The sequence below is a fragment of the Rattus norvegicus genome, chromosome 17 (genome assembly GCF_021556685.1).
Source record: "Rattus norvegicus strain SHRSP/BbbUtx chromosome 17, alternate assembly SHRSP_T2T, whole genome shotgun sequence".
Taxonomy (NCBI): domain Eukaryota; kingdom Metazoa; phylum Chordata; class Mammalia; order Rodentia; family Muridae; genus Rattus; species Rattus norvegicus.
Genome location: NC_141550.1, coordinates 14810011 through 14836238, shown reverse-complemented (window position 1 = coordinate 14836238; position 26228 = coordinate 14810011). Strand labels below are relative to the sequence as shown.

The 26228-nt window shown below is 43.2% G+C and overlaps 1 protein-coding gene across 1 annotated transcript; it reads right to left on the bottom strand.

Annotated features, from left to right (window-relative positions):
- Positions 1–15614: 15614 nt before the first annotated feature.
- Spata31e1l2 (SPATA31 subfamily E, member 1 like 2) lies at positions 15615–21353 on the bottom strand. The gene is made up of 4 exons (XM_087591676.1): positions 21050–21353; positions 19815–19866; positions 19199–19259; positions 15615–18948 (listed from the first exon to the last, which is right to left on the bottom strand). The coding sequence occupies exons 1-4, from the start codon at positions 21233–21235 to the stop codon at positions 16119–16121; spliced, it is 3129 nt and encodes a 1042-aa protein (XP_087447802.1). The 5' UTR covers positions 21236–21353; the 3' UTR covers positions 15615–16118.
- Between the last annotated feature and the right edge of the window lie 4875 nt (positions 21354–26228).

Below are 26228 nucleotides of genomic sequence, written 5' to 3'. Positions count from 1 at the left end.
GTGTTTTTCTTTCCTAGTAACCCACACTTCCCACCTCCCCGCCCTGACAATCCCTTATACTGGGGGTCCATCCTTGGTAGGATCAAGGGCTTCTCCTCCCATTGGTGCCCAGCAAGGCCATCCTCTGCTACATATGCAACTGGAGCCAAGGGTCTGTCCATGTGTAGTCTTTGGATAGTAGTTTAGTCCCTGGGAGCTCTGGTTAGTTGGTATTGTTATTATGGGGTTGCAAGCCCCTTCAGCTTCTTCAATCTTTTCTCTAACTCCTCCAATGGAGACCCCATTCTCAGATCAATGGTTGGCTGCTAGCATTAGCCTCTGTCTTTGTCGTGCTCTGGCTGAGCCTCGCAGGAAACTGCTTTATCAGGCTCCTGTCAGAATGCACTTCTTGACTGCATCAATATTGTCTAGTTTTGGTGGCTGTATAGATATATGGGCTGAATCACCAGGTGCGGCAGGCTCTGATAGCGAGAGGCAAGCGCAGGAACTTAAGCAACGGAAACAAAGATCACTTGGCATCATCAGAGCCCAGTTCTCTCACCAAAACAAATACTGGCTATCCAAACACATCAGAAAAGCAAGATTTGTATATAAAATCACATCTCATGATGATGATAGAGGACTTTAAGAAGGACACAAATAACTCCCTTAAAGAAATACAGGACAACACAGGTAAAACAGTAGAAGCCCTTAAAGAGGAAAAACAAAAATCCCTTAAAGAATTAAATGAAAACACAACCAAACAGGTGAAGGAATTGAAAAAACCATCCAGGATTTAAAAATGGAAATAGAAACAATAAAGAAATCACAAAGGGAGGTAACCCAATCACAGAAAAACACACATGGTATGCACTCATTGATAAGTGGCTATTAGCCCAAATGCTTGAATTACCCTAGATGCCTAGAACACATGAAACTCAAGACGGATGATCAAAATGTGAATGCTTCACTCCTTCTTTAAAAGGGGAACAAGAATACCCTTGGCAGGGAATAGAGAGGCAAAGATTAAAACAGACACAGAAGGAACACCCATTCAGAGCCTGCCCCACATGTGGCCCATACATATACAGCCACCCAATTAGACAAGATGGATGAAGCAAAGAAGTGCAGGCCGACAGGAACCTGATGTAGATCTCTCCTGAGAGACACAGCCAGAATACAGCAAATACAGAGGCGAATGCCAGCAGCAAACCACTGAACTGAGAACGGGACCCCCGTTGAAGAAATCAGAGAAAGAACTGGAAAGCTTGAAGGGGCTCGAGACCCCATATGAACAACAATGCCAAGCAACCAGAGCTTCCAGGGACTAAGCCACTACCTAAAGACTATACATGAGGGGTTGGGAATTTAGTTCAGCGGTAGAGCGCTTGCCTAGCAAGTGCAAGGCCCTGGGTTCTGTCCCCAGCTCCGAAAAAAAGAAAAAAGAAAAAAAAAAGACTATACATGGACTGACCCTGGACTCTGACCTCATAGGTAGCAATGAATATCCTAGTAAGATCACCAGTGTAAGGGGAAGCCCTGGGTCCTGCTAAGACTGAACCCCCAGTGAACGTGATTGTTGGGGGGAAGGGTGGCAATGGGGGGAGAATGGGGAGGGGAACACCCATAAAGAATGGGAGAGGGAGGGGTTAGGGGGATGTTGGCCCATAAACCGGGAAAGGGAATAACACTCGAAATATAAATAAGAAATACTCAAGTTAATAAAAAAAGAAAAAGAAAAAAAAAAAAAGAAATCACAAAGGGAGACAACCCTGAAAACAGAAACCCTAGGAAAGAGATCAAGAGTCACAGATGCAAGCATCAGCAACAAAATACAAGAGATAGAAGAGAGAATCTCAGGGGCAGAAGACACTATAGAAAACATTGACACAACTGTGAAAGAAAATGCAAAATGCAAAAAGCTCCTAACCCAAACCATCCAGGACACAATGAGAGATCAAACCTAAGGATAATAGGTTTAGAAGAGAGCAAAGAATCTCAACTTAAATGGCAGTAAATATATTCAACAAAAGAATAGAAGAAAACTTCCCTAACCTAAAGAAAGAGATGCCCATAAACTATAAGAAGCCTACAGAACTCTAATTCCTCCTGTCACATAATAATCAAACACCAAGTGCACAAAACAAAGAATGGTAAAAAGCAATTAGGGGAAAAGGTCAAGAAACAGATAAAGGCGGACCTATTAGAATTACACCAGAATTCTCACCAGAGACCATGAAAGCTAGAAGATCCTGAGCAGATCTACAGATCCTAACAGAACACAAATGCCAGCCCAGGCTAATATATGCAACCAAACTTTCAACATAGACTAAGAAACCAAGATATTCCATGACAAAACCAAGTTTACACAATATCTTTCCACAAATCCAGCCCTGAAAAGATAATAGATGGAAAACTCCAACACAATGAGGGAGACTATACCCTAGAAAAAGCAAGAAAAAAATCTCCCATTTTACTTTTTTAATTTTTTAAACATTTTACTTTTCTTGGATATGTTATGTATTTCCATTTCAAAAGTTATCCCTTTCCCCCTTCTCCCATACCCCCTTCTACTCTCCCTGCTCCTATGAGAATGCTACCTCTCCTACGCACTCCAACTTCAACAGCACCGTGGCATTACCCTACATTGGGGAAATGAGCCTTCACAGGATCAAGGGCTTTTTTTCCGATTGATGCTGGACAATGCCATCCTCTGCTACATATGTGGCTAGAGTCATGGGTCCCTCTATGTGTACTCAGTGGTTGGTGGGTTAGTCCCTGGGGACTCTGGTGGGGTCTGGTTAGTTGATATTGTTTTTTCTATGGTGTTGCAAACCCCTTCAGCTCCTTCAGTCTTTAACTCCTCCATTGGGGTCCCCTTGTTTAGTCCAGTGGTTGGCTGCAACCATCCTCATCTGTATCGTTAGGGCTCTGGCAGACCCTCTCAGGAGACACCCCTATCTGGCTCCTGTCAGCATGCACTTCGTGGCATCAGCAATAGTGACTGGGTTTGGAGGCAGCAAATGGGAGGGATCCCCAGGTGGGGCAGTCTTTGGATGGCCTTTTCCTCAGTCCCTGCTCCACTCTTTGTTCCTGTATTTCCTCTTGTATCTTGTTCTCCCTTCTAAGAAGGAATCCACATTTTGTTCTTTCTTCTCCTTGGTCTTCATATGATCTGTAAATTTTTTCTTAGTTATTACAGGCTTTTGGGCTAATATCCACTTATCAGTGAGTGCATACCATGTATGTTTTTTTGTGGCTGGGTTACCTCACTCAGGATGATATTTTCTAGTTCCATTCATTTACCTAAGAATCTCATGTAGTCCTTGTTTTTAATAGCTGAATAGTACTCCATTGTGTAGATGTACCACATTATCTGTATCCTTTCCTCAGTTGAAGGACATCTGGGTTCTTTCCAGCTTCTGGCTATTATAAATAAGGCTGCTATGAACATAGTGGAGCATGTGTCCTTGTTGTATGTTGCAGCATCTTTTGGGTGTATGCTCAGGAGTGATGTAGCTGGGTCCTCAGGTAGTACTATGTCCAGAGGAACCACCAAAGTGGTTGTACCAGTTTGCAATCCCACCAACAATGGAGGAGTGTTCCTCTTTCTCCACATCCTCACCAGTATCTGCTTTCACCTGAGTTTTTTATCTTAGCCATTCTTACTGGTATGTGGTGGAATCTCAGGGTTGTTTTGATTTATTTTCCCTGATTATTAAGATGTTGAACATTTCTTTAGGTATTTTGGGGCCATTCGATATTCCTCAGTTGAGTATTCTTTGTTTAACTCTGTACCCCATTTTAATAGGGTTATTTGATTCTCTGGAGTCTAACTTCTTGAGTGCTTTGTATATAATGGATACTAGCCCTCTGTTGGATGTAGGATTAGTAAAAATCTTTTCCTAATCTGTTGCTTGCTGTATTGTCTTATTGACAGTGTCCTTACCCTTACAGAAGCTTTATAATTTTATGCAGTCGCACTTGTTGATTTCTTGATGTTAGAGCATAAGCCATTGGTGTTCTGTTAAGGAAAATTTCCCCAGTGCCCATGTGTTCAAGACTCTTCCACAATTTCTCTTCTATTAGTTTCAGTGTATCTGGTTTTATGTGGAGGTCCTTGATCCACTTGGACTTTAGCTTGTACAAGCCATAAGAATGGTTTGATCTTCATTCCGTCCTTACCACTGTCCTTTGATTGCTCTCAGTTGAAAGTTTATGAGGAATTAGAATAGCTACTCCAGTTTATTTCTTGGGTCTGTTTGCTTGGAACACCCTTTTTCCAACTATTTATATTGAGGTCATGCCTATCTTTGTTGCTAAGATGTGTTTTTTGTATGCAACAGAATGATGGATTCTGTTTATGCATTCATCCTGTTAGCCTTTTTCTTTTTACTGGGAGAATTGGTTCCATTAATGTGGAGATATATTAATGACCAATGACTCCTACTTCCTGTTATTTTGATGTTGGTGGTTGTTGTGTATATTTCTTTTCTATTGGTTTTACTCCTGTGAAATTATCAATTTCTTGTGTTTTCTTGGGTATAGTTAGCCTTCTTTTGTTGGCGATTTCCTTCTACTTTCCGTTGTAGGGCTATATTATTGGAAAGATACTGATTAAATTTGGTTTTATAGTGGAATATATTGGTTTCTCCATCTCTGCTTATTGAAAATTTTGCTGGGTATAGTGTTCTGGGATGACATCTGTGCTCTCTTAGGTTCTTCTTTTAGTGTCCCACATTTCCTGGATGTTTTGTATCATACATTTTTAAAATTTTGCATTTTATTTTTTTATTTATTTCTGCTATTGTATCTCCTATACTTGAGATTTTTCTCTTGTATCTCCTGTTGGTGATTCTTACATTTTAAATTTCTATTGATTTTCCTGGGTTTTCCTTCTCCAGGATTGCCTTAGTTTGTATTTTCTTTAATGCTTCTATTTTCCTTTTCAGGTCTTGGACAGTTATATTCATATCCTTCACCTGTTTGATTTTATTTTTCTGTATTTCTTTATATTTATTTGCTTCCTCTTTTAATGCCTCTACCTCTTTGAATGTATTTTCCTATATTTCCATAAGGGATTCATTCATGTCCTCTTTAAAGGTTTCTATCATTTTTATTTAATGCTTTCAATACTTATTTTTAATGACAGTTCTTAAATGCTTTAGCTTTTCATGTGGCCCACCACCGACCAGGGGTAGTGGAAAAGAGAAGATATCGAGGAAGTGGAGGTGTTTAGAAAGGTTCTTTAGAGCAACTGTCTATATTGTCTGGAAATTGGCATTATAGTTCATAGGTTAGCAGGCAGAGACAGCTTGATCCACTTTCAAACAACTCACTGATACACTGGCAGTCCAGTTTGGTAGAGTCCTATTAGCAACGGTGATGACAGGACCTAGCAGAGACAGCCAGGCTTCAGCCTTGTCTTAAGTTAGCAAGAAGGACCAACAGGAACACCAGGAAATGTTTGAGGCTGTGCTTCTCTCACAGAATCGAAGATCAGCAAAGACTAGAGATCCACAAGAGTTGCACAGCTACCTGTACCAGCAAGCCAAGCTCTGCCTCTGTCACTCTGTGGAGTTCTTTTTATATCCTCCAAACACCACATACCTTCCATGTCCCTTGTTTCAACAGAAGTCTTACCTCAGCTTTGCATCCAATTAGGCCAAGTCCTTGGAAGCCACAAGAAGCTGCAGCACAGCACCAGAAGTGTTTTGGTGTGTTTCTTTCTATGGAGTCCCAACAAATGCAGCTCAATTATGCAACGTAAGGCAGACCAGTACATGCATGTCATTAGCAAAGAATCCTTCACATACGTCCTATCACGTGCTCGCTTTAGTCCTCTCTCCTGTGTCTGCTTCAGTGAAACATTCCCTTGTGAGTCTTCCTTAGCCTTTCACACCTGTGTCCACTCTAATGAAATGTTCCTTCCCAAGTTTGCTCCAGTTAAACGCCATCCAACTGTCTTTCCAAAGAATCCTCAAGTTTCCACTTCCTATAAGATTATTCTTGTGCTTCAGCGTCATTAGGAAATCCAGGGTTTGTTGTAGCAGGATTGGTGCTACATTGCCCAGGTTCTTGTTGATTGAGTTCTCATGCTGTCCTTTAGGCACGTGATTTTCCCTGGTGTTGGCTGGATGATCCTTCTTTCTGCAAGACTTCTGGAAAGGTGAGGTAAGCGTGGGCCAACAGTGGAGGTTAGGGTTCCTGCCTTTGCTAGCTCTGACTCAAGCAGACTCCACTGGAAGGGAATTGGTGGGGCATCCAGAATGTTACAAGATGGTAGGTTTTGGTGTCTCTGCAGGCCGCCACAGGGTAGTAGGAGGCTCTTGGGGTCCTACAAGGGTCCTTGAGACCAAAGATTGACAGCGATAGACAGTGGAGCTCAGGGGAACCACTCCAAACTCATCTCTGCATTCTTTTTCCCTGCATATCTATTGGGATGGCAGGCTGATCCAACTGGGATGGGACTGGAGGGGCAGGGTTCTAAGCTGGTGAGTTTTGGGGCCCCTGACAGTTTTCATCCGACAGCAGGACACTCTTGGGATCCTGCAAGGCTATTTTGGACTGTGGAATGATCCCAGAGCCACACAATGAGGCTCCAGTGACCATATGCTCACTGGACCAACTGGAAAGAGGGCCATATCACCTTTAAGGGAAGTACATTACACTGTTTTCTTGGAAGTTACATGTTTAAATAATTGGGTTCTTCAAAGGGATCTATATGACATTATGTTTTCATAATTAAATTAGCAAAATCAATTTTCTCTCAATCAGAATGTATCACACTTGCCCTGGAGGGATGGCTCATTGGTTAAGAGTACTGGCTCCTCTTCCAGAGGACCTAGATTTGGAACACCAGCATGGTGGCCTGCAATAGAAGGTAACTCTGTTTCCTGAAGATCTGACAACCTCTTACTACCTCTGAGGGCACCAGGCACACAGGTGAAACACAGACATATATATGCAAGCCAAACACACACACTAAGAATCTATTTTTTCTTGTCTGTCTGTCTGTCTGTCTGTCTATCTCATAGTATGGTGTTTTGAATGAGTATGCTCCATAGCCCAGGCACTGAATACTTGATTCCCATTTGGTGGTGTTCTTTGGGTAAGATTAGAACTTGCGGCTTTGCTGGAGGAAAGTATTTCACAGGGACAGGCTCTAATAGTTTAAATACTTTCATTATTTCTAGTTTTATCTCTTTTTGACCATTGTGGTTCTCAATGTGAGCCTGAAGATTTTGTCCTAGCCACTGCTTCCTGCCATGCTTCACCATCACTACCGACTCATTCTTCTGGAACCATTAGCCAGACAAACCCTTCCTCCTATATGTTGCCTTGGTCATGGTGTTTTATTAGGACAATAGAGAAAGTAAGACAGAAGTTGGTACTAGAGAGTAGACTTCTGCTGTGACAGACCTGTTCACAACGTCCCCCCAGCCCTAGAAATGTGGAAATCTTTTAGGATCTGGATTAGAAAAGTGGTTGAAACATGGTAAGCAGTGCTTAATGTTCTGTCCTGGTAGGATATTGGAAGACAGCCGAGATATTGGCGGCAAAGCTCAAGGGGCTTTCATAATTGGTTCTAACCAACAGGGTATAGAGGGTAAGGAATAGCATTGACAGTAACCTGTATTGTTTGGGTATGGTGGTGGTTATGGGATCCCATTGGCTAATCACTCAGAAAGATGTAACCCATTCCAGGCATTGGGAGTTTTTCTTGGGAGCATATGGTATATAGTTGAAGCATTCTTTCTCCCGTTATATAATGACACAACACATACTTGTATGTATGTGTGTGTGTGTCTGTATGTATCTATATATGTATGTATATATACATAAATACATACATATACACATTCATACACACACACACATACACTCATACACACATACACATATAATTTAGGAAGCTACCACACTAGTAGTTTTGTATATGGCTTTTCAAAGTCCTTTAGTGTTAGTTTTCCCTCTCCATATTCCCTGCTTTATCCTGCCCTACCATCTCTCTCTTCATTTAATCATTTTATTCTACTTTCTCATTCATCCCTTATAATGGTCCACTTATAATACTCTATTTTCCCTTCCTTGGAAGATCTGTTCTTCCCACCACACACCCACCAGTCTCATAGTAGCTCCCCAACCTCTGCATATTATAAATGGAACAGGCAATGCAAAGATGTATACATAGGAGAAAACATTCAATGTTTGTCTTTCTGGGTCTGGGTTAACTCACTTAGGATTGTTTCTAGTTCCAGCCATTTATCTTACAATTTCAATTTTCCATTTTTTCTAACACATAATATTCCATTGTGTAAATACACATTTTCATTATCCATTTAATGATTGATCATCATCTAGGCTGGTTCCAACCTTGGTTATTACGAATAGAGCAATGGTGAAAATGGATATGCAAGTGTCTATGTAGTCATTAGTAGATTTGTAGTGTTCAGTATAGTGAAGGCTTTATAGTAAAGCCTCTGGCTTTAAGTGAAATGTTTCAGCAAAGCCTTTTCTGTATGGGTCAATTAGTAGAAGCTAAGGCATTGTTTTGAGACTGTTTGAATCTTGCAGAAGTGTTGTGTCTCCAGAGAATCTGCACTTGGTGCCACGTGAGAGCGTGTAGCTGCACTAAGCTTGGTCCTAAGACACTCCTGGCAAACCCGGAATTCTGACTTTGATATTGGCTAGCCCTGGTCAGAAGGGACTGAGATTCGTGTGGGTTATCTGCTCTCACAGACAGCAAGGATAAGATAACTTTGGTGGCTGGAACCTTTCCCAGTCCTAGTTAACCTTGTATAATGTTTGAATAAAGAAACTGGAATGAGCTAGCTGGGTGTCAGTCTTCCAAGAAGGCTGAACCCCTCTGCTCCTTTGGAAAACAAAGGCTTAGCATCTCGGTGAGCTTCTCTCTACTGCTGCACCTATGACTGACATCGATGAATATAAGTTCCTCTGGATAAATGCCCAAGAATGGTATAACTGGATTGTGTGATATAGCACTATTTTTACCTTTCTTAGGATCTCCACATTGATTTCTGTAGTGACTATACCAGTTTACGCTCCCACCAGCAATGAATTGGATAAATGTTTCCCCTTTTCTGTATTCTCTCCAGCATCTGCTGACATTTTTTTTATTGATCTTGTTTTTATGAGGGCAAGATGAAATATCAGAGTAGTTTTAATTTGCATTTTTCTAACATCTTTGAGTGCTGTTGTAGTTACTGTTTTATTGCCATAAAGAGACACCATGATCAAGGAAACTCATAAAAGAAAGTGTTTCACTGCCGACTTGCTTACAGTTCAGAGGATTAGTTCAGTATTATTATGGCAGGAACCATGGCCCTGGACAGGCAGATATGGTGCTGAGAGTTTATATCCTTACCCACAGGAAGGCAGGCAGGCAGGCAGGCAGGCAGGCAGGCAGGCAGGCAGGCAGGCAGGCAGGCAGAGTGAGAAAGGGGGACTGGCGTCTGGTGTGGCTTTTGAAACCTCAAAGCCACCTTTGAGACATCTCAAAGGATGCTACTCAGGGACACACCTCCTAAGAAGGCTACACCTCCTCCAAGAAGGTAATACTTCCTTATCCTTCTCAAACAGTTCCATTAACTGGGGGCTGAGCATGCAAATATACGAGCCTATGAGGGCCACTGTCATTCAAACCAGCACATTCCCCTCCCTGGCACCTGTAGACCTGTAGACGTAGCATAATGCATTTAGTCCTGCTTCAAAAGTCACTCCCCAGGCCTTTCACAAACTCAACACTGCTTAAAGGTCTTCATATCTTCCACTTCCTCCAGCTTGCTTGACCATTATTTATTTTTTCTCTGTTGGCCTTGTCCCATTTGCTGTTAGTAGCTCCCTTGTCCCCAAGTAACCCATATTTTGGGATTTCCAATCCAATCCAGGTTTCACCTTCCACACTTCACACAATGGCTTCTTCAGGCCTCCACGCAGGGGCTCTTCTGCCACATGCCTGGCTTCAGAGGCTTTCTTTAACCATGGAGGAAGATTACATTTCCCCGATGGCTCAGGATGTTGAATATGTCTTTAAGTGTTTCTCAGCCATTTTAGATTCGTCAGTTGCAATTTGTACCCCAATTTTAAATAGGATCGTATGGTTTGTTGATATCTAGTTTGTTTGTTTATGAATATATATTATATATTTAGTATCGTATATGTATATATGGTATTACCTCTCTTTTGGTGTGGAGTTTGTGGAAATCTTTGTCCATTCTGTAGGCAGCCATTTTGTCCTACTGATGATGTTCTTTGTCTTACAGAAGCTTTTCAGTTTCATCAGATCCCATTAATTAATTGTTGATCATAATGCCTGCATTACTGGTGTTTTGTTTAGGAAGTTGTCTACTGTGCCAATTCATTCAAGGGTATTCCTCATTTTCTCTTCTGTTGGGTACAGTAATGTGTGCGGTTTTACGTTGAGGTCCTTGATCCACTTTGACTTGAGTTTTGTGCAGAATGATAGATATAGATCTATTTGCATTCATGTATATGCAGACATCCAGTTAGACCAGTGCCATTTGTTGAAGATGCTGTCTTTTTTTTCCAATGTGTATTTCTGTTTTTTTTTTTTGGAGCTGGGGACCGAACCCAGGGCCTTGTGCTTGCTAGGCAAGCGCTCTACCACTGAGCTCAGTCCCCAACCCCTCTGTTTTTTTTTAAAATCAAATTTTAGGTGTGTTTAGGTGTGTAGACTTCTGTCTGGGTCTTTGATTCAGTTCCATCTGTCAACTGTCTTTTTATTCTGGTCCCAATTGATTTCTATTACTGTTGCTCTACAATACACCTCGAAATCAGGGATGGTGACACCTCCAGAAGTTCTTTTATTGTACAGGATTATCTTAGCTATCCTGTGGGTTTTTTTTTTATATGAAGTTGAATATTGTCCTTTTAAGGTTAGTAAAGAATCCTGTTGGAATTCCGATGGGGATTGTATTTTTCTGTACATTGTTTTTGATAGGATGCAGATATGATTACTATGTTAATCCTACTAATCCATGGGCATGGGATATATTTCCATCTTCTTATATCTTCTTTAATTTCTTTTTTCAAACCCTTGAAGTTTTTATAATACAGGTCTTTCATTTGATGCAATCAGGACTAATTACTACCCAGTTTAACGGTTTTAATAAAGAGTGGTAATCACATGCTCCACATTGCCACTCCTACCAACCTTCCCACATACTTTCCTGTTGATGGTTTAGATTAGTGTTGAGGAAGGACACGCATGAGTAAACTGTCCCTAAGCGACAGACATCTGGAGTCTTGGCCAGTGAATTCCACAAAAGGACACCATCAAAGTCTGTGTCATGTTCTTCAAACTCTGTGGATATCATAGCCCCCGAGTGTCTCACACTGGAGTTCCTTTCACAGGCAGGGCCCTTGAAGAATTTGGTCAAAACCAGGTCATGAGGGGAAAGCCATAATCCAGGGTGATCAGTGTTCTTAAAGGGAATGAGGAAGTGGACACACGCAGAGGGATGATGGTATAAAAAAGTGGAGAAGCTTCTGAGACTGAGGCAGGGGAGTTCAAAGTTTAACATCAACCCAGTTCACTTAGACCAGTGTTTCTCAACTTGTAAGTCATGACCTCTTTGGGAGTAGCATATCAAATACTTTCATATCAGATATTTACATTACGATTCCTAACCATAGAAAAATTACAGTTCTGAAGTAGCAACCAAACAGTTCTCTGATTGGAGGTCACCACGACATGAGGTACTAAAGGGTGAGAGCATTGGGAAGGTTGACCCTGTCTCAAGACAGACGGTAGGAAAACGATGAGAAATATACCTGAGTGGTAGATATTGCTCAGAATACTCAAGGTCTTGAGATCAAGCTCTGGTACTACACACTTGTGACCATACTCTCACAAATTAAAAAAATGCATTCAAATTTTTAAAAAGAATAAAGATTTTAAAAAGATTGTCAGTTGTGGTGGCACATGCCAGTAGATAAAAGCTAAAGAGGATGAAACAGGAGGATTGCAAATTCAAGACCAATATGAACTACAGCTTTAAAAAAGGATAAGTGTTTGTGGTGGCTCAGTGGATAAAAGTGCTGGCTGCCAAACCTGATGACCGGAGTTTTATTCTGGGGAGAGAAATGATGGCAAGAAAGAATGACTTCCGAAAGGCCTCTGGCCTCTGCATGCACAATGTAATACCTGTGCAACACATGATAAATAACTATGAAAACATTGTAAAAGGATGAAACTGGAGCTGGCATCAGCATGCCCAGCAGAGAATGACACAAGGATTTTGAACTGTGAGGCCGGAGGAAAGGGAGAGAACCAATATCTGTAGTTTCGGCTGAAGTCTGGGGTGTTAAGAACACTCTAGAACACTACCCAGGTTACGCCAGGGGTTTCTTAGGCTATAGTATCCTGTGGAGATAGGCTGATTTTGGGGTCACCTCTTTCCTTGAGCAGAAACAGCCAGGCTGGAAAGAGTGTCCATCCACACTGCCATGTCTGTCAATGAGGTCTCTGATGTTTAAGGCTTAAAGCCAGTGTTCAGGGCCCTCTCCATTCCTATAGCCTGAAAGAAGGCAAGGGTCTAGAGGACACAGAGAGGTGCTTTTGGAAGGCTCTGGAAACCGGGACATAGAGTCTCCAGCTTGGCAAGGAGAGATGCAAACATATGGGACTTGCCATGAGTTGAGTCTTCATACTTCAGCTTCTGCATCTAGAGCCACACTAGCCAGAGTTAGCCAGGGTTAGACCAGCCATGTTCACACACTCCTACCACCCAATTCCCACCCATCCTAACACAGATCATATGTTGAATACACTCCTTTTATGTTCAGGAAGGGTCATCATGGTGGACTTGATCCACTTTCCCACAAAATTAGGCAGGTGGAATATGTTTCTCATCATTATCAATGTTGGAAACTTCTACATTGAACCTTTGTTCTACTTTCTAGGATATATATTTTTAATTCAGTTTCATAAAACATGCATATTTATCACATATTGTTGCATATAAATTTTCTGCATTTCATAGCAATTAGGGAAAAAACCCTGTTGTGATGGGCCATAGAAGTGGGTGATCAATAAAATGGTTGCCCCTCAGGCATAATGGCCTGAGTTCAGTCCACAGAAGCTGTGTCAAAAGCTACATGTATGACGGTTGGGGTTTCTATCCTGATACTGGGGAGGTGAAGAAAGATGGATCCCTGAGGCTCACTGGGCAGTCTGGCCTACCTGATGAGCTCCAGATACTGGAGAGAAGCCTTGTCTCAAAAACAATATGGCATCTGAGGAATGACACTCAAGATTGATCTCTGGCCTCACTTGTGTGTAAACACAAGCATACATGTGCATCCCACCTACCCATGTACACTCTCCCCCACACATAACCACTTGCACATGCACACACATGACTCTTTTGCCACTTTGTTCTAGTACAAACATTTTTCTTATGTAGTCAAGTTTATCTGTTCTGGCTTTCAGTTTTTGGCCTACACAGAATGACATTCTTCAAACTTATGTTTGAAGATTCAGTTTTTTTTCTTTAAATGTTTTTATAATTTTTTGTTTTTAGTTACATGCCTGAATACCTAACAAGCCAGTCACCTGTCACCAGAATCAAACACCTGTTGCTGAACCACAGCACAGTTCACCCCATCCCACAGTGCGCTCGTCTTACTCAGTAGCTCCAACACTTGACGGTGTCCACCTCTGACTGAACCTTTACCTCTTCTGAATATTGGTTTTTCCTCAGACACATATTTACTTAAAGTATGAACTGAGGCCCGTAAATGATACCCGTGACCTCATTTCCTGAAGGTTACCTCCTGATTCTTTCGAGAGTCAGAGAAAAAGGCGAGGATCAGGGCAGATAGTATAGTCCTTTCATCCAGGAGTTGATGTTGGAAGGCTTGGCCCTTTCTCACCCTGCATCAGTGTTCTGTAGGGGATCCAAGGGATGGATGCCTTCTGTTCATTACATAGGCTTCCATCCACCAGGATTCTCCCAATCATAAATAGGAGGATGTCCTATTACTCAAAAACACTTGCACCTACTTTGAGACTTGTGAAAGTTATTGACTCTCTGGTGTCTGCATACCATGTGCAGCAACACAAAGGTCGAAGTATTAGAAAGCAGAGGTTGGCAGAGTCAGGCCATAGAGTGGGATCTTTGTAGGGCTGACTCATCCTAAAACAATCTAATGGCTTCGGTTGCTTCTCTCTGTAATGACAGAATGGTAAGCACTGAGTGCACAATGATAGAAGTGGATTAGGATGACACTTCAAAGTGACCATGCCTTCCCCATGTGCCCATCCCCTATAGACACGGCACTGAGACAGACACAATGCTGTCCTTTCCCCTCCCCATCACTGTAAGACAGAAACCACTGCATTGAAAGACAAGAGCATGATCAATATATGACTCATGACTCTCTGCTATCCTCATAGGTCAGGGCCGAATCCACTCATCATCAGAGAAGCTTCCTCCTGCAGCAGACTCAGATGTAGAGACCCACAGCCAGACATTACACAGAGAAAGAGAGTCCCTGGAAAACACAGCTCTAAATGGGCTGTCTCCATCACATCTCTCCCCTCAGAGTTCAGGGGGAGGATGTGGAAAGATGGTGAGAGCCAGAGGGATGGAGAAAACCAGGAAAACAAGGCCACTGAATCAACTGAAGCTCATATGAACTCAGAGACAAAAGCCATAAGAACACTGTGCCAGATTCTGGTTTTCTATATATTATAACTTTTAGCTTTGTATTTTTATGGGACTTCTCTCCTCCTCCTCCTCCTCTTCCTCCTCCTCCTCCTCCTCCTCCTCCTCTTCCTCCTCCTCCTCCTCTTCCTCCTCCTCCTTCTCTCTCTCTCTCTCTCTCTCTCTCTCTCTCTCTCTCTCTCGTGAGTGTGTGTGTGTGTGTGTGTGTGTGTGTGTGTGTGTGTGTGTGTAAACAAGTGGGACTCTGATTCTTGTGCCTGCTCTTAAGGCTCTTTTCCTTTTGGGGGGCTTGCCTTATCCAACTTACATGTGATGGTTTTTGTTTTATTTTGTCATGTTTTGGTTGTTATCTCTCAGAATAGAATTTCTAAAGAGAGACAGAAAGGGAGTGGATCTGGGTGGGAGGGGGTCAGGGAGGAATTGGGAGGAGTAGAGTGAGGGGAAACTGTAATCAGATGATGGTTTGTATATACTTGACCCAGGGGGTGGCACTATTAGGAGGTATGGCCTTGTTGGAATTGGTGTGGCCTTGTTGGAGGAAGTGTGTCATTGTGGGTGTGGTCTTTGAGACCCTCATTCTAGCTCCTTGGAAGCCATTCTTCTACAGGCCTTCAAATGAAGATGTAAAACTCTCAGTTCCTCCTGCACCAAGCCATGCCTGTCTAATGCTGTCATGTTCCTTGATGGTACTGGTCTGTATTTCTGAACCTGTAAGGCCGCAATTAAATGTTATCCTTATGAGAGTTGCCTTGGTCATGGTGTCTGTTCATAGCAGTAAAACCCTAACTAAGACATGTATGATAAAAGAATCTATTGTCAAATTGTCAATAAAAGAAAAAAAAAGATAGGACCATGAATTAGGAAAGGGCTCTAATCTTGGAAGGAGCCATTAGCAACAGAGGAGGAGCTCCAATAGGAAAGTTTCATTGCAGGAAAAAAAGCCAACATTTATTACCAGGAAAGCATAAGGGAAAACGGTATCTGACATCTTCTGGAAGACTTTCCGGTTCAGGAAGGCAAAGATGGTAGCCTCTGCTGGTGAGGCCTACCTGGGGTCAGAGGCTCCCTGGGCAGCAAAATCTGACTGCTCCTTGCCTCTAGTTCCTTTGTTCTTGATTGGATGATTCTCTTTGAGACTCATAAGGTGACCACAGCCCGTTCCTTCCTTTGTACTTTGATGTGGGTCACAGGCTGTCCAGACAATTCCTGGGTGCTGTTTGCCTCCACTTTCTTTGTATCTGAGTGAATGGTGGTACTCCTCAGGGCTTCTGTGTGGATAGCAGTCCATTCTACTACTCCTAATTTGACCTGGGTCACAGGTTCTCTGGTCAGCAAGACCTGACTGCTGCTTGTCTCCAGTTCCCCTGGACCTGTGTGGATGGTCATTTCCCTGGGGAGTGGGGAGTTGGTCAAAGACCATTCTCTTCACACTGTAGGGATGGTGGTCACAGGCTCTCTGGGCATTAAGGCATGGCTGCAGTTTGTCTCCAGTTTCTCTGTATCTGAGTGAATGGCTGTGCATCTCAGGGCTTCTATGTGGACAGAACTCCTTTCCACTCTTTGTTCTAATTTCATCTGAGTCAGAGTCTCCCTGGGCAGCAGCAGCTGACTGCTCCTGGCCTCCAGTTCTGCACTTGACTGGATGGTTCTCATTGGGATCATAAGACAGCCACATTCCACTCCTTTCTTTATGCTTTGATGTGGGTCAAAGGCTTTATGGTCAACACTTGGCTGCTCTTTGTCTCCAATTGCCCTGTGTGTGAATGGCTGGTTGTGCTCCTCAGGGCTGGCGTGGCCACTGCTCATTCTGCTTGCTGCTCTAATATGGTTTGGGTCATACAGACCCTCAGAAGAAGAGCCATCCAGCTGGAATGTCCGTGATTCCGCTTTACACTCTGGTGCATCTGATGCATCTACATTACTGACCAGGTTCTGGACCAGAACATTTGTGAGTGGTTGTGATTCAACCGCTGTACTGTAAATGAAGTTTTCTCTTTCTGTTACCTCCTGTGTCTGCTCAGTGGATGGCGTGGAGCTTTTATTCTTCAAAGAATCCCCTTGCCCCTTGAATTTTGTGCTGAGGTTTCCATATCGTGCAGCATTCCTTTTGATGTTTTTCAAGGAGCTTTTTGGAAGAGTCTCTCTTTTTCCTTGTTTATATAGGGAGGATTGACTCTCAGTGTTGGCTATATCCTTGAGCTGGGTGGAGCTCAGAGTAGAAGGCCTTACTGTCCCAAGCCTTTCTACTTGACTTATGCCTCCATATTTCAACGTACTCGTCCTGCCTTTACAGGGATGAAATGTGTTGTCATTCTTTGCTGCGAACTTATCCATACGGACTCTGAACTGCTGATTCTCCGCACTCTCACCACTCCTCATGCAGACATCACCTAAGCCCTGGGGAGTCTTGGGCTTTTGGCATGTAGTCTGGAAGCTGGACACTGAGTGCTGCGAGGGCAAGCTGACTGTGGCAGGGTGTACTGTACTGGGGCCATCTGGATGATGGTTCTCAGGCTTGCTTGTTCTCAAGTTGACCTTACTATATACTTTTGGTTTTAGAGCCAAGTCCCCTGAGTGTTGTGGGGTAGGTATTTGAAGATGGCCTGGGCTTCTGTTGGCCTCTACAGACTCAAAGTCTGTTTTGATGGCTTGGCCATTGTGTGTCTCTTCTTTTACCTTCAGTGTGTTGGTTTGTTTGGCCACCAAAGATGGGACACTTTCTTCAGGGCTAACTCTTGTGGCTTTACAGTGGGGATGTCCTGAGGCCACATCCTCAGAACCCTTCCATGGTGGATGTCTGGCTGATCCTCGGCTGGTATTTGGTAGCAGGCAGCTTCTCGAACTTCCCTGGAGCCTCCTGCTCTGCTGGGGTTTTGCCAGAAAGCAGAAAGTATGGGGTTGAACACTTAGGTATCTCTGGTGTGGATCATGGATGGAGGCAGTTGGAGGGGCTCTTTGGGTCCCCTGAACCTCTGAAGGTGAGTGTTCAAACAGAGGGTTTTGCAGCCTGGCAGTTGATATAGTTTCCACCCTTGTCCCTCCTGGATCTTGGTGATGCAATCTTTCCAAGATCATGGCAGCCTTGGCATAGTATTCTGCCTTGGAAATACAGGGTAGTTTCCTTCTGCGTTTCACAGGAAGCTGCATGATTTTTGGCTCCAGCTTCATTTGAGACTTTGGATCAAGGAAGGAAAGGTCTTCAGTGGTATTCATAGAGGACAGCTTATCTGTCCTTACTTCAGTGTTCCTGGGCTTCAGCTCCTTCCCAGGGGTGCTGCTTGAAGTGCAAGGCACATCTCTGTCCTCAGCACTATGGCCCTTATTGATGGTGTTATGTATATCACACTTTGCTATGACCTTCCTTAAGGGTATCTCCATGGGCACAGTCCCCATCATTTTGCTCAGCGTGTAGCTTTTGGGGTTGAAGATGGAGGGCTGGGCAGGCTGGGAGCACTGAGGCCTGCTTTTGCAATAGTGATCACTGTTATCTTCTTGAAACTGTTCTTGAAGCTGGGTTAGTTCTAAGGACGGGAGGAACCTGACATGGGTACTTTGTTTTTTCCCCACATTCGTCGTCTTGCCTCCCTTCTGTGGCTCCTCATGATCCTGGGGCATCTGGCAATGCTCAGGAAGGATGGAGGCTGACCCGATAGCCTTAGTGGGCGGGGTGCCCCTGGGCAAGTTGTCAGTTTGCTGCCTATTGGCTGCTTGATGATTTTGGACCTTACAGCCTGTAATGTCTTTCCAACTTAATCTTTCTTTCCACGGCTCATTTTCAGTTGGTAGGAGCACCTGCATTCCCATTTTAGGGGTAGGACCTGCCATTCCACAGATCCTGCTCTGGAATGAAGAAGGTGTTTGTTTTGGCATAGAACTTGGAAGGTTTTCTAGTTCCTTGACCCCTGTAACACCTCCCAAGTTTGGTGTCACAAGTTTGTGGGGCAATGGCAGGTCTTGGAAAGGCTGTGGAGGTCCTTGAGACATGGGTAGAGCTTGGACAGGGTCACATGTATCACTAAATCTTACGGATTTACATCCTCCTGAGGAGGATTCCCTGGAGACCCAGGCAGTAGCCACAACTGAGTCAGAAAGCACAGACGATATGCCCCATACAATTCGGATAAATTTATGTTGTAGAAGATCCTCTAAGCCTCTGAGGTGAGAAAACAGCCGAGAGAGCGTAAGCTGATGCAGTATCTCTTTACAGTTCCAAAAGGGTTGTGAAGAGGAGTCCATTAAATGATGCCTGGTGGGACTGCAAAAGACAGGAGGCAAAAGCATCAGCCCCAAGCAGAGGATCAAGAGGCCCATTAGTTTGTGTAAATATGGCACCTGTGTCCCTCAGACCCTCCACTACCTCTATAGCCCATATCTCTTTCTGTCACCTCTAATGGGACTGTATCCTCATCCCACCATATTAATACATTCATTATGAATAGTCCCAGTGTCTGAGTTCACATCCTAAGTTGTGGTTTGAATAATTGCACAAATGGTTGATTTCTTACCTTTCCATAGGTGGTGATGCATTCTGGGTATCATGTGCATTCTTTCTGCTGTTTCTATAATCTGAAAATAAAGCCCATGTTATGGAAAATACACAGATACACACACGAAACCCCATATATTCCATGAAAATGTGAGAGGCACCTCTCAAACACCATTCAAGCTAGGTCTCTAATGCCCCACCACCAGAGTCTAGGGACACAGGACACTGAAAGTGAGCAAGGGGAGGGACCCCATCTCTCCATTTACACTGTCCTTGCTCCTCTGTCAACCCATGTAATTCCACCTACATCACTATAATGGCCACAGGAGCAGTATCTGAAATAGAAACGCCACTGGGAGAATTGAAGTTACTTGCTGTCTGTAGGACCTGGGAGTCCCCATACGGGGGCACAGCATCACTCCAGTGCCTCAAGCTACATTCCCATGTGTAGCATCCATGCCAGGCCAACCACAGCATCATTCTGTCCCAGAACCTGGAGATTCCCTGATTCTGATTTCCTTCCCAACAATCCCTTCTTCCTTTCTACACCTCCTGTCCTCAGATGCAAGGCTCTCATCATTTCACTAAAGGGCCGGCCAGACGAAATAACTCACCCCAGGAAAGCAGAAGCCTACCTTTTACAGTAGAAATTTTCTTCCTGGTCTTTCTCTGCCTCCTCTTCACACCCTGCCAGTTTGAAACAACACAAATTAGCTGGGGTCCCTTCTTCCCCTCTGTGGTAGGCAAGCTGTCTGCTCTCTGTGCTCAGGGACCACATGAAATCTGCATTTCTCTCTCTCATCCATCCTTGTGTCAGTCACACTGTGTGTACACACATTTCCTTTTGACCTTGTTGGGAAAAAGCAGAAGGTGCTGTCTATGCCACAGTTATCATAGGTGACCTCAGTCAGCGTTCCTCAGACAGGATCCTACCCAAGGCTGAGCTCTGCAGATGCCTCTGGGCTCTAAGGTGATATCTGCTTCCTCAGACCAGAGGAGCCAAAAGCCCTGATCTGTTGCCCTTGGTCTCATCACCTGCTTCACATCAGCTCAACCCAAACAAAAGCAAGTGCCTGAGCAGAGGACAGATGGCCTTTCTTAGGAGTTTGTCTGTGTATCTACCATTTCTGAAATGCAGTCTGTCCATGGAGCCACAGTCATGCTTAGTGACCTCTCTACCTCCTTGTGCAAATGGCCCAAGAGCTTCAGTAGACTCCTCAGGGTATCTCTCACCTCTGCCCTGCCTGCCTGAGGTACTGGTGCTTTTTCTGGAGACTATGGCTCACCTGTCTGTAGGTATACATTAGCTACTTTGTAGGTTCTTCTTTCTCATACTCTACTCCACCCCTGTTTCCTCCACCCTTTTAATCCCCTAATACTAGATAGGAGAGAAGAAAGGATAGAGGAGAAAGGGGGAGATGCTATTAGGCTGGTTGAGTTCCTTCGATCTTCACCATTAAGATATCCAATTTCTCCTTTCTTCTTTGTACATGACCACTTAACAAACCACAGGCACCAGCAACTGATAGCAACCAACCAGCAACCAATAATGCATCAGGCCTCTCGAGGCGCCGGCGTTTATACACCCTCTGGAAAGTCTCCAGAACTCCAAATGCCGCACCAGCGCAGAAACTCTGCTGCTGGCAAAATCACACCCATGCTTGAGCATGAGGCAAATTTATAGCTGCTGTGGGCAATCTGAAACAACCCCCATCTCCCACACCTGACACCAAAACAAAACATATTCTTATATATATATTTTTAAAACTTCCAAAATTTGTCACTACACCTGTATTTCTATGAAATGTGAGAGTAACCGTCATGAACAGCAGACGGCCCCTCCATTGTGTGTGAACCAAGCTCTCCTTACCTGTGGGATGTCCCTTTGGCTCTCAGGTGGTGGTGACAGTGGGTACTTCTTCAGGAATGGAGTTAGAAGGAAAAAGAGCCCCACTCCGCACACAATGCCAAAGCTCATGTCCATCGCTATGTCCATGGTGCTGGTGTTCATCCATGACTCAATAGCGCTATTCATCAGAAGGAGAAAACCCTCCATCTTCTGAATGAATGGCAGTGCATCTCTCAGGCCACTGAGCCCAGGGCTGCAGTGTGAGATGTGTCAGGAGGGCTCAGGCCATATCACACAGCTGTGGCCTCCTCATCACAAAGGGCTCCTGGCAGGAGAGGGGATGCCACAGCCCCTTCCTAACCTCCAGCGCAGCAGCCCCACCCACCTCCTGGCTTTCCTTGCTCTTTCCAAATCATTGTGCTGAAGCGGTCAAAGTAGATCTCTGTCGATGTTCTGTTTCTCCTCCCTGAGCCCCAGAATTCCTCTGCTTCCTAGAAGATGTCTACCTGAGTCCCTCAGGTCTTAGTTTTTTTTGACAATGCTGTCTTCTCTGTGGAACTTGAATTGTTTCTTGGGGATTGTTTCTCTTAGGATGTCTTCTTTCTGCACATCCACGTCTCTCCATTATGAGATCGTAGCTGATCTAAATTGAGACAAGAAAGTTCTATTTGTCTCATACTCATTTATTCATTGTCAATTTTATTCATTCACTGTCAATTTGCAATAAAATCTAAAAGAATATAATTAAGTAACTTCAGTTAGGTTATGGAAACATGAAATTCCATACTTTATCATAAGAATGCATGTGCGTAATTATCATTAAAAATTTGATATTTTTAGTGTTTCATATTTGTTTATGTTCTTAATTTTAATTAGCATAAAATGATGTGAATCATTAAGGTATTTTTAATACCTAGTTGTCTTGCCATTGTGTGCAGTGCCATGGTCAGTTTGGACATACAGGTATCCCTTGGCAAAATGTAGACAGTGTCCTTTGAGTCCACTGTGATGATTGGTAGAGCTGGGCCTATGGTAGTTCTGTTTTTAGCAACCTCTATCCTGATTTCCACCCTGCAGCTCCAGTTTACACACTCCAATAGCAGTTGCCGACAGGTCCTTTCTCAATAGCCTTGCCAGGGATTCTCATTTGCTGTCTGATCTCAGCCTCTGAGGTTCAGGTGAGAGGGAACTTTAAAGTGGCCTTAGCTTGAATTTCCCAAAGGTTAAGGGTGTTGAAGACTTTGTAAAACATTTGTTGGCCTCTGTGTGTTTCCTTTTGAAAACGACTTGGTTCATTAACCAACTTATTGCCCTTTTTTTTTTTCTTTTTTCTTTTTTTTTGGAGCTGGGGACCGAACCCAGGGCCTTGCGCTTGCTAGGCAAGCGCTCTACCACTGAGCTAAATCCCCAACCCCTCCTTTTTTGTTTTTAATAGTCACTTTTTTTGGTACATTGCAGATGTTAACAGCCCACAGGAATGTGACTTAACGATCTTATCCTATGTTCTACGTTGGCTGTTCCCTTGAATGCTACCATCTTTTGCTACGTAAAGCTTTTTAATTTCATGTACTCTCATTTGTCTACCCGTGGGTCCTTCCCTGTGCTCTTGGTGGACTGTTCTGCCTATGCCTGTGTAGGAAGTGTTTTCCTTCTTCCCCTTCAGCAGCCTTAGCATTCAGGGTTTAAGTTTAGGTATGTTGCCTGTTCTGCACTGATTTTTTACAGGGTGAGAGAGACAGCTCTCTCTCTAAACTCTTCTTCCAGTGGATGTCCTGGTTTGCCAGTGTTATTTACTGCATTTATTTCAAGGCCCCTTTCCCAGTGTGTATCTATACTCTGCTGTGTACATGTAGTACAGTAAGTGTTTCTTTAAGATCTTCTCAGACAGTATAGGTTCCCTTGTTGAGAATTCTCTGGCTCTGTGCCCATTTCTAATGGTTTGTTTGGTCCGTTGGTGTCTAATTTCTTGAGTTTTTAACTATATTTTTGGATATTAGCTCTCTGTTGGTGAAGTTATTTTCCCGTTGTGTAGGCTGCCATTTTGTCTTATTGCTGGTGTCCTTTGCCTTACAGAAGCTTGAAAGTTTCCTGAGGTCCCATTTGTTAATTGTTGATCTTAGTGCCTGAGCCATTTGTGTTATGTTCAGGAAGTTGTCTCCCGTGCCAGTGCATTCAAGGCTGTTTCCCACTTCCTCTTCTAATAGATTTAGTATATCTGGTTTTGTTTTGAGATCTTGGATCCACTTGGACTTGGTGAGTAAGATGATAAATTTGGACCTATTTGTATTCTTCATGTAGGCATCCTGTTAGAACACCGACATTTGTTGAATATGCTGTCTTTTATACCCCTGTATGGTTTTGACTTCCTCATCAAAATATATGTCCATAGGTGTGTGGGTTTGTTTCTGGTTCTTTGATTCAATTCCATTCATCAACCTGTCTGTTTTTATGCCAGTACTCTGGTGACTTATTACTATTGTTCTGTATTACAGCTTGAACTTGGGGATGGTGGTGTCTCTAGAAGTCCTTTTGTTACACAGGATTGTTTTAGCTATCCTAGATTTTTTGAGAATTGTTCTTTCAAGGTCCCTGCCAACTCTGCACCAAACTTTAATACCTGGGTGTCAAGGCTGGCCCGTGACACCTATTGTTCTTGAATTTGGTGTTTGCATAGTACCCCAGGTCTATTGGATGTCTTTTGTTAGTAACTTTTTAGATTTAACATTTCCTTGACCAATTTCTTCTACCGTATCTTCTATACTTGAGAACCTCTAACATCTCCTGTTGATGCTGTGTCTGTAGTTCTTGTTCTCTTCCCTAGGTTTCTACCCACTCGATTTCCTCAGTTTGTGTTTTCTTTATTGTTTCTATTTCTGTTTTCAGATCTTGGACAGTTGTTTTCATTTCCTTCACTTGTTTGATTGTATGTTTGATTGTATTTCCCAGTGTTTCTTGAAGGGATTTGATTCATTTCCTCTCTAAAGGCCTCTGTCTTCCTTGTAAGATTGGAATTAAGGCCATCTTCCTGTCCTTTGGTTGTGTCAGGATATCCAGGGCTTGTTGTAGTAGGGTAGCTGGGCCCCGTGGTGCTATGTTGCCCTGGTTCTTGTCCATTGCTCTCCTATACTGGCCTTTAGCCATCAGATTGTTCTTGGTGCTGGCTGACCACGAAGGATGCAGCAAGAGTTGTGGGCTGGAAAATGGAGCTCAGGGGAGCAGATGAGGTTTACTGGTGCTGGGGATGCCCCACTGGGACATGTCATGCAGGGATTTATGGTAAGTCTAACATGGGTGTTCCTGGGGGGTGGGAAGGGCCTTCTCAGGAAGACAGACAACAGATATAGGCCTGAATCTTCACACTATTGTGATGTAAGTGTTTATTCATTTTTTATAAGACATTAAACCTGGTCTCGGATGGTTAATGGTAGAGCCTCTTTAATGTTTTCCAGAGTCAGTTCATATTTCGATTTCATAATTTCCAATGCTGAGAATAATTTTCACCTTAACCTGTAGCCCAGAGGCTCTCAACCCATGACTTGTGACCACCACAGAGGTCGCATATTGATATCCTACATATCAAATATTTACACTATGATTCATAACATTACAACGTTTCAGTTATTAAGTAGATAACAAAATAACTTTATGGTTGGGGGTCTCTACAACATGAGGAACTGTATTAAAAGGTCACAGCATCAGGAAGGTTGAGAAGCACTGTTTTAGTCAAATTTCATTCAACATTAAAAAAAAATGAAACTCAAGGTTTAAACTCTGTCTTTTGAAAAGTCCACAAGTTCTTGAACTGACTAAAGCAGTTGATTGTTGTGTCTTTTCTTCAGTGTAACACGGTTTACAAATAGCATAGTGCTTCAGATACAAATGTAAAGACACATTCCTGGAACTGCATCCAGTCCCCCAGGGGAGGCTTTTGTTTTATCATAAAATCATCTGCACCTAGAAACACTCCTAAGACGAGGAGCCCTGTGCTTATACTAACTTCTGGAAAACTTTGAAGGTATTGGTACTGTCCAGTTTTGCTTCAACTTGATACAAGCTAGAGTCAAGAGTCATCAGAGAGGAAGGAGCTGAGCTTAGTTGTGGAAATTGTCCATGAGATTAAGCTGTAAAGCATTTTCTCAATTAGTGGTCAGTGGGCGATGGCTCGGTCCATTGTGGGTGGTGCCATCCCTGAGCACTTGCAGAGCACCTGTATTTCATTGCCATCATTTTCATGGCAGATCGCAACTGTTCATAGCTCCAGATGAGGGGACCTGGTAACCTCTCCTGACCTCCAACAGATGTGCGTGCAAAAAAGCCTCATACACATAAAATAAAATGAATCTAAGGTATTTTATATCAGTGAATTTTTTCATTCATTTATTCATTATTTCATATAATACATCCAAACTACAGTTTCCCCTAGTATCTAACACCACAGTTTTTTTTTTTTTGTTTTTATGCAGTCTGCAAATGATAAACTCTTTAACTAAAAAGGGGTTCTGGGCAATGAATCCATCTATCTATCTCTATCTATCTATCTATCTATCTATCTATCTATCTATCTATCTATATCTATATCTATATATATCTGTGAGTGCCTACAAATATATACACATACATCATATATATGCACACATAATACACATACACATATATTCATATATATAATTAAAATTTTTTTTTCTTTTTTCTTTTTTTTTGGAGCTGGGGACCGAACCCAGGGCCTTGCGCTTGCTAGGCAAGCGCTCTACCACTGAGCTAAATCCCCAACCCTAATTTTTTAAATTTTTATTTAAAATTTTACAGTCCAGATTTTATCTCTGCCCCAGTCCACCCTCTGACTGTTCCACATCCCTTAGCTTCTACCCCCATCTGCAGGAGGATGTCTCAACTCTCCCAACCTACCTCACCAGACCTCCCTGGGGCCTCCAGTCTCTTTAGGGTTAGGTGCGTCTCTCTGACTGAGACTGGATCTGGCAGTCCTCTGCTCTGTGTGTTGGAGGTGTCACATCAGCTGGGCATGCTGCCTGCTTGGTGGCCCAGTGTCTGAGCAATCTTGGGAGTCCAGGTTAATTGAGACTGCTGGTCCCCTACAGGGTCACCCTCCTCCTCAGCTTCCTCCAGCTTTTCCCTAATTCAACCACAGGGGTCAGCAGCTTCCGTCCATTGGTTGGGTGTACACATCTGCATCTGACTCTTT

Coding starts and splice junctions, on each gene's coding strand:
- Spata31e1l2 (XM_087591676.1), bottom strand. CDS start 21,235: ATGGAGGGTTTTCTCCTTCTGATGAATAGCGCTATTGAGTCATGGATG. Junction 19,867..21,049: donor GCCAAAGGGACATCCCACAG/GTAAGGAGAGCT, acceptor TCAAACTGGCAG/GGTGTGAAGAGGAGGCAGAG. Junction 19,260..19,814: donor GAAAATTTCTACTGTAAAAG/GTAGGCTTCTGC, acceptor CTTTATTTTCAG/ATTATAGAAACAGCAGAAAG.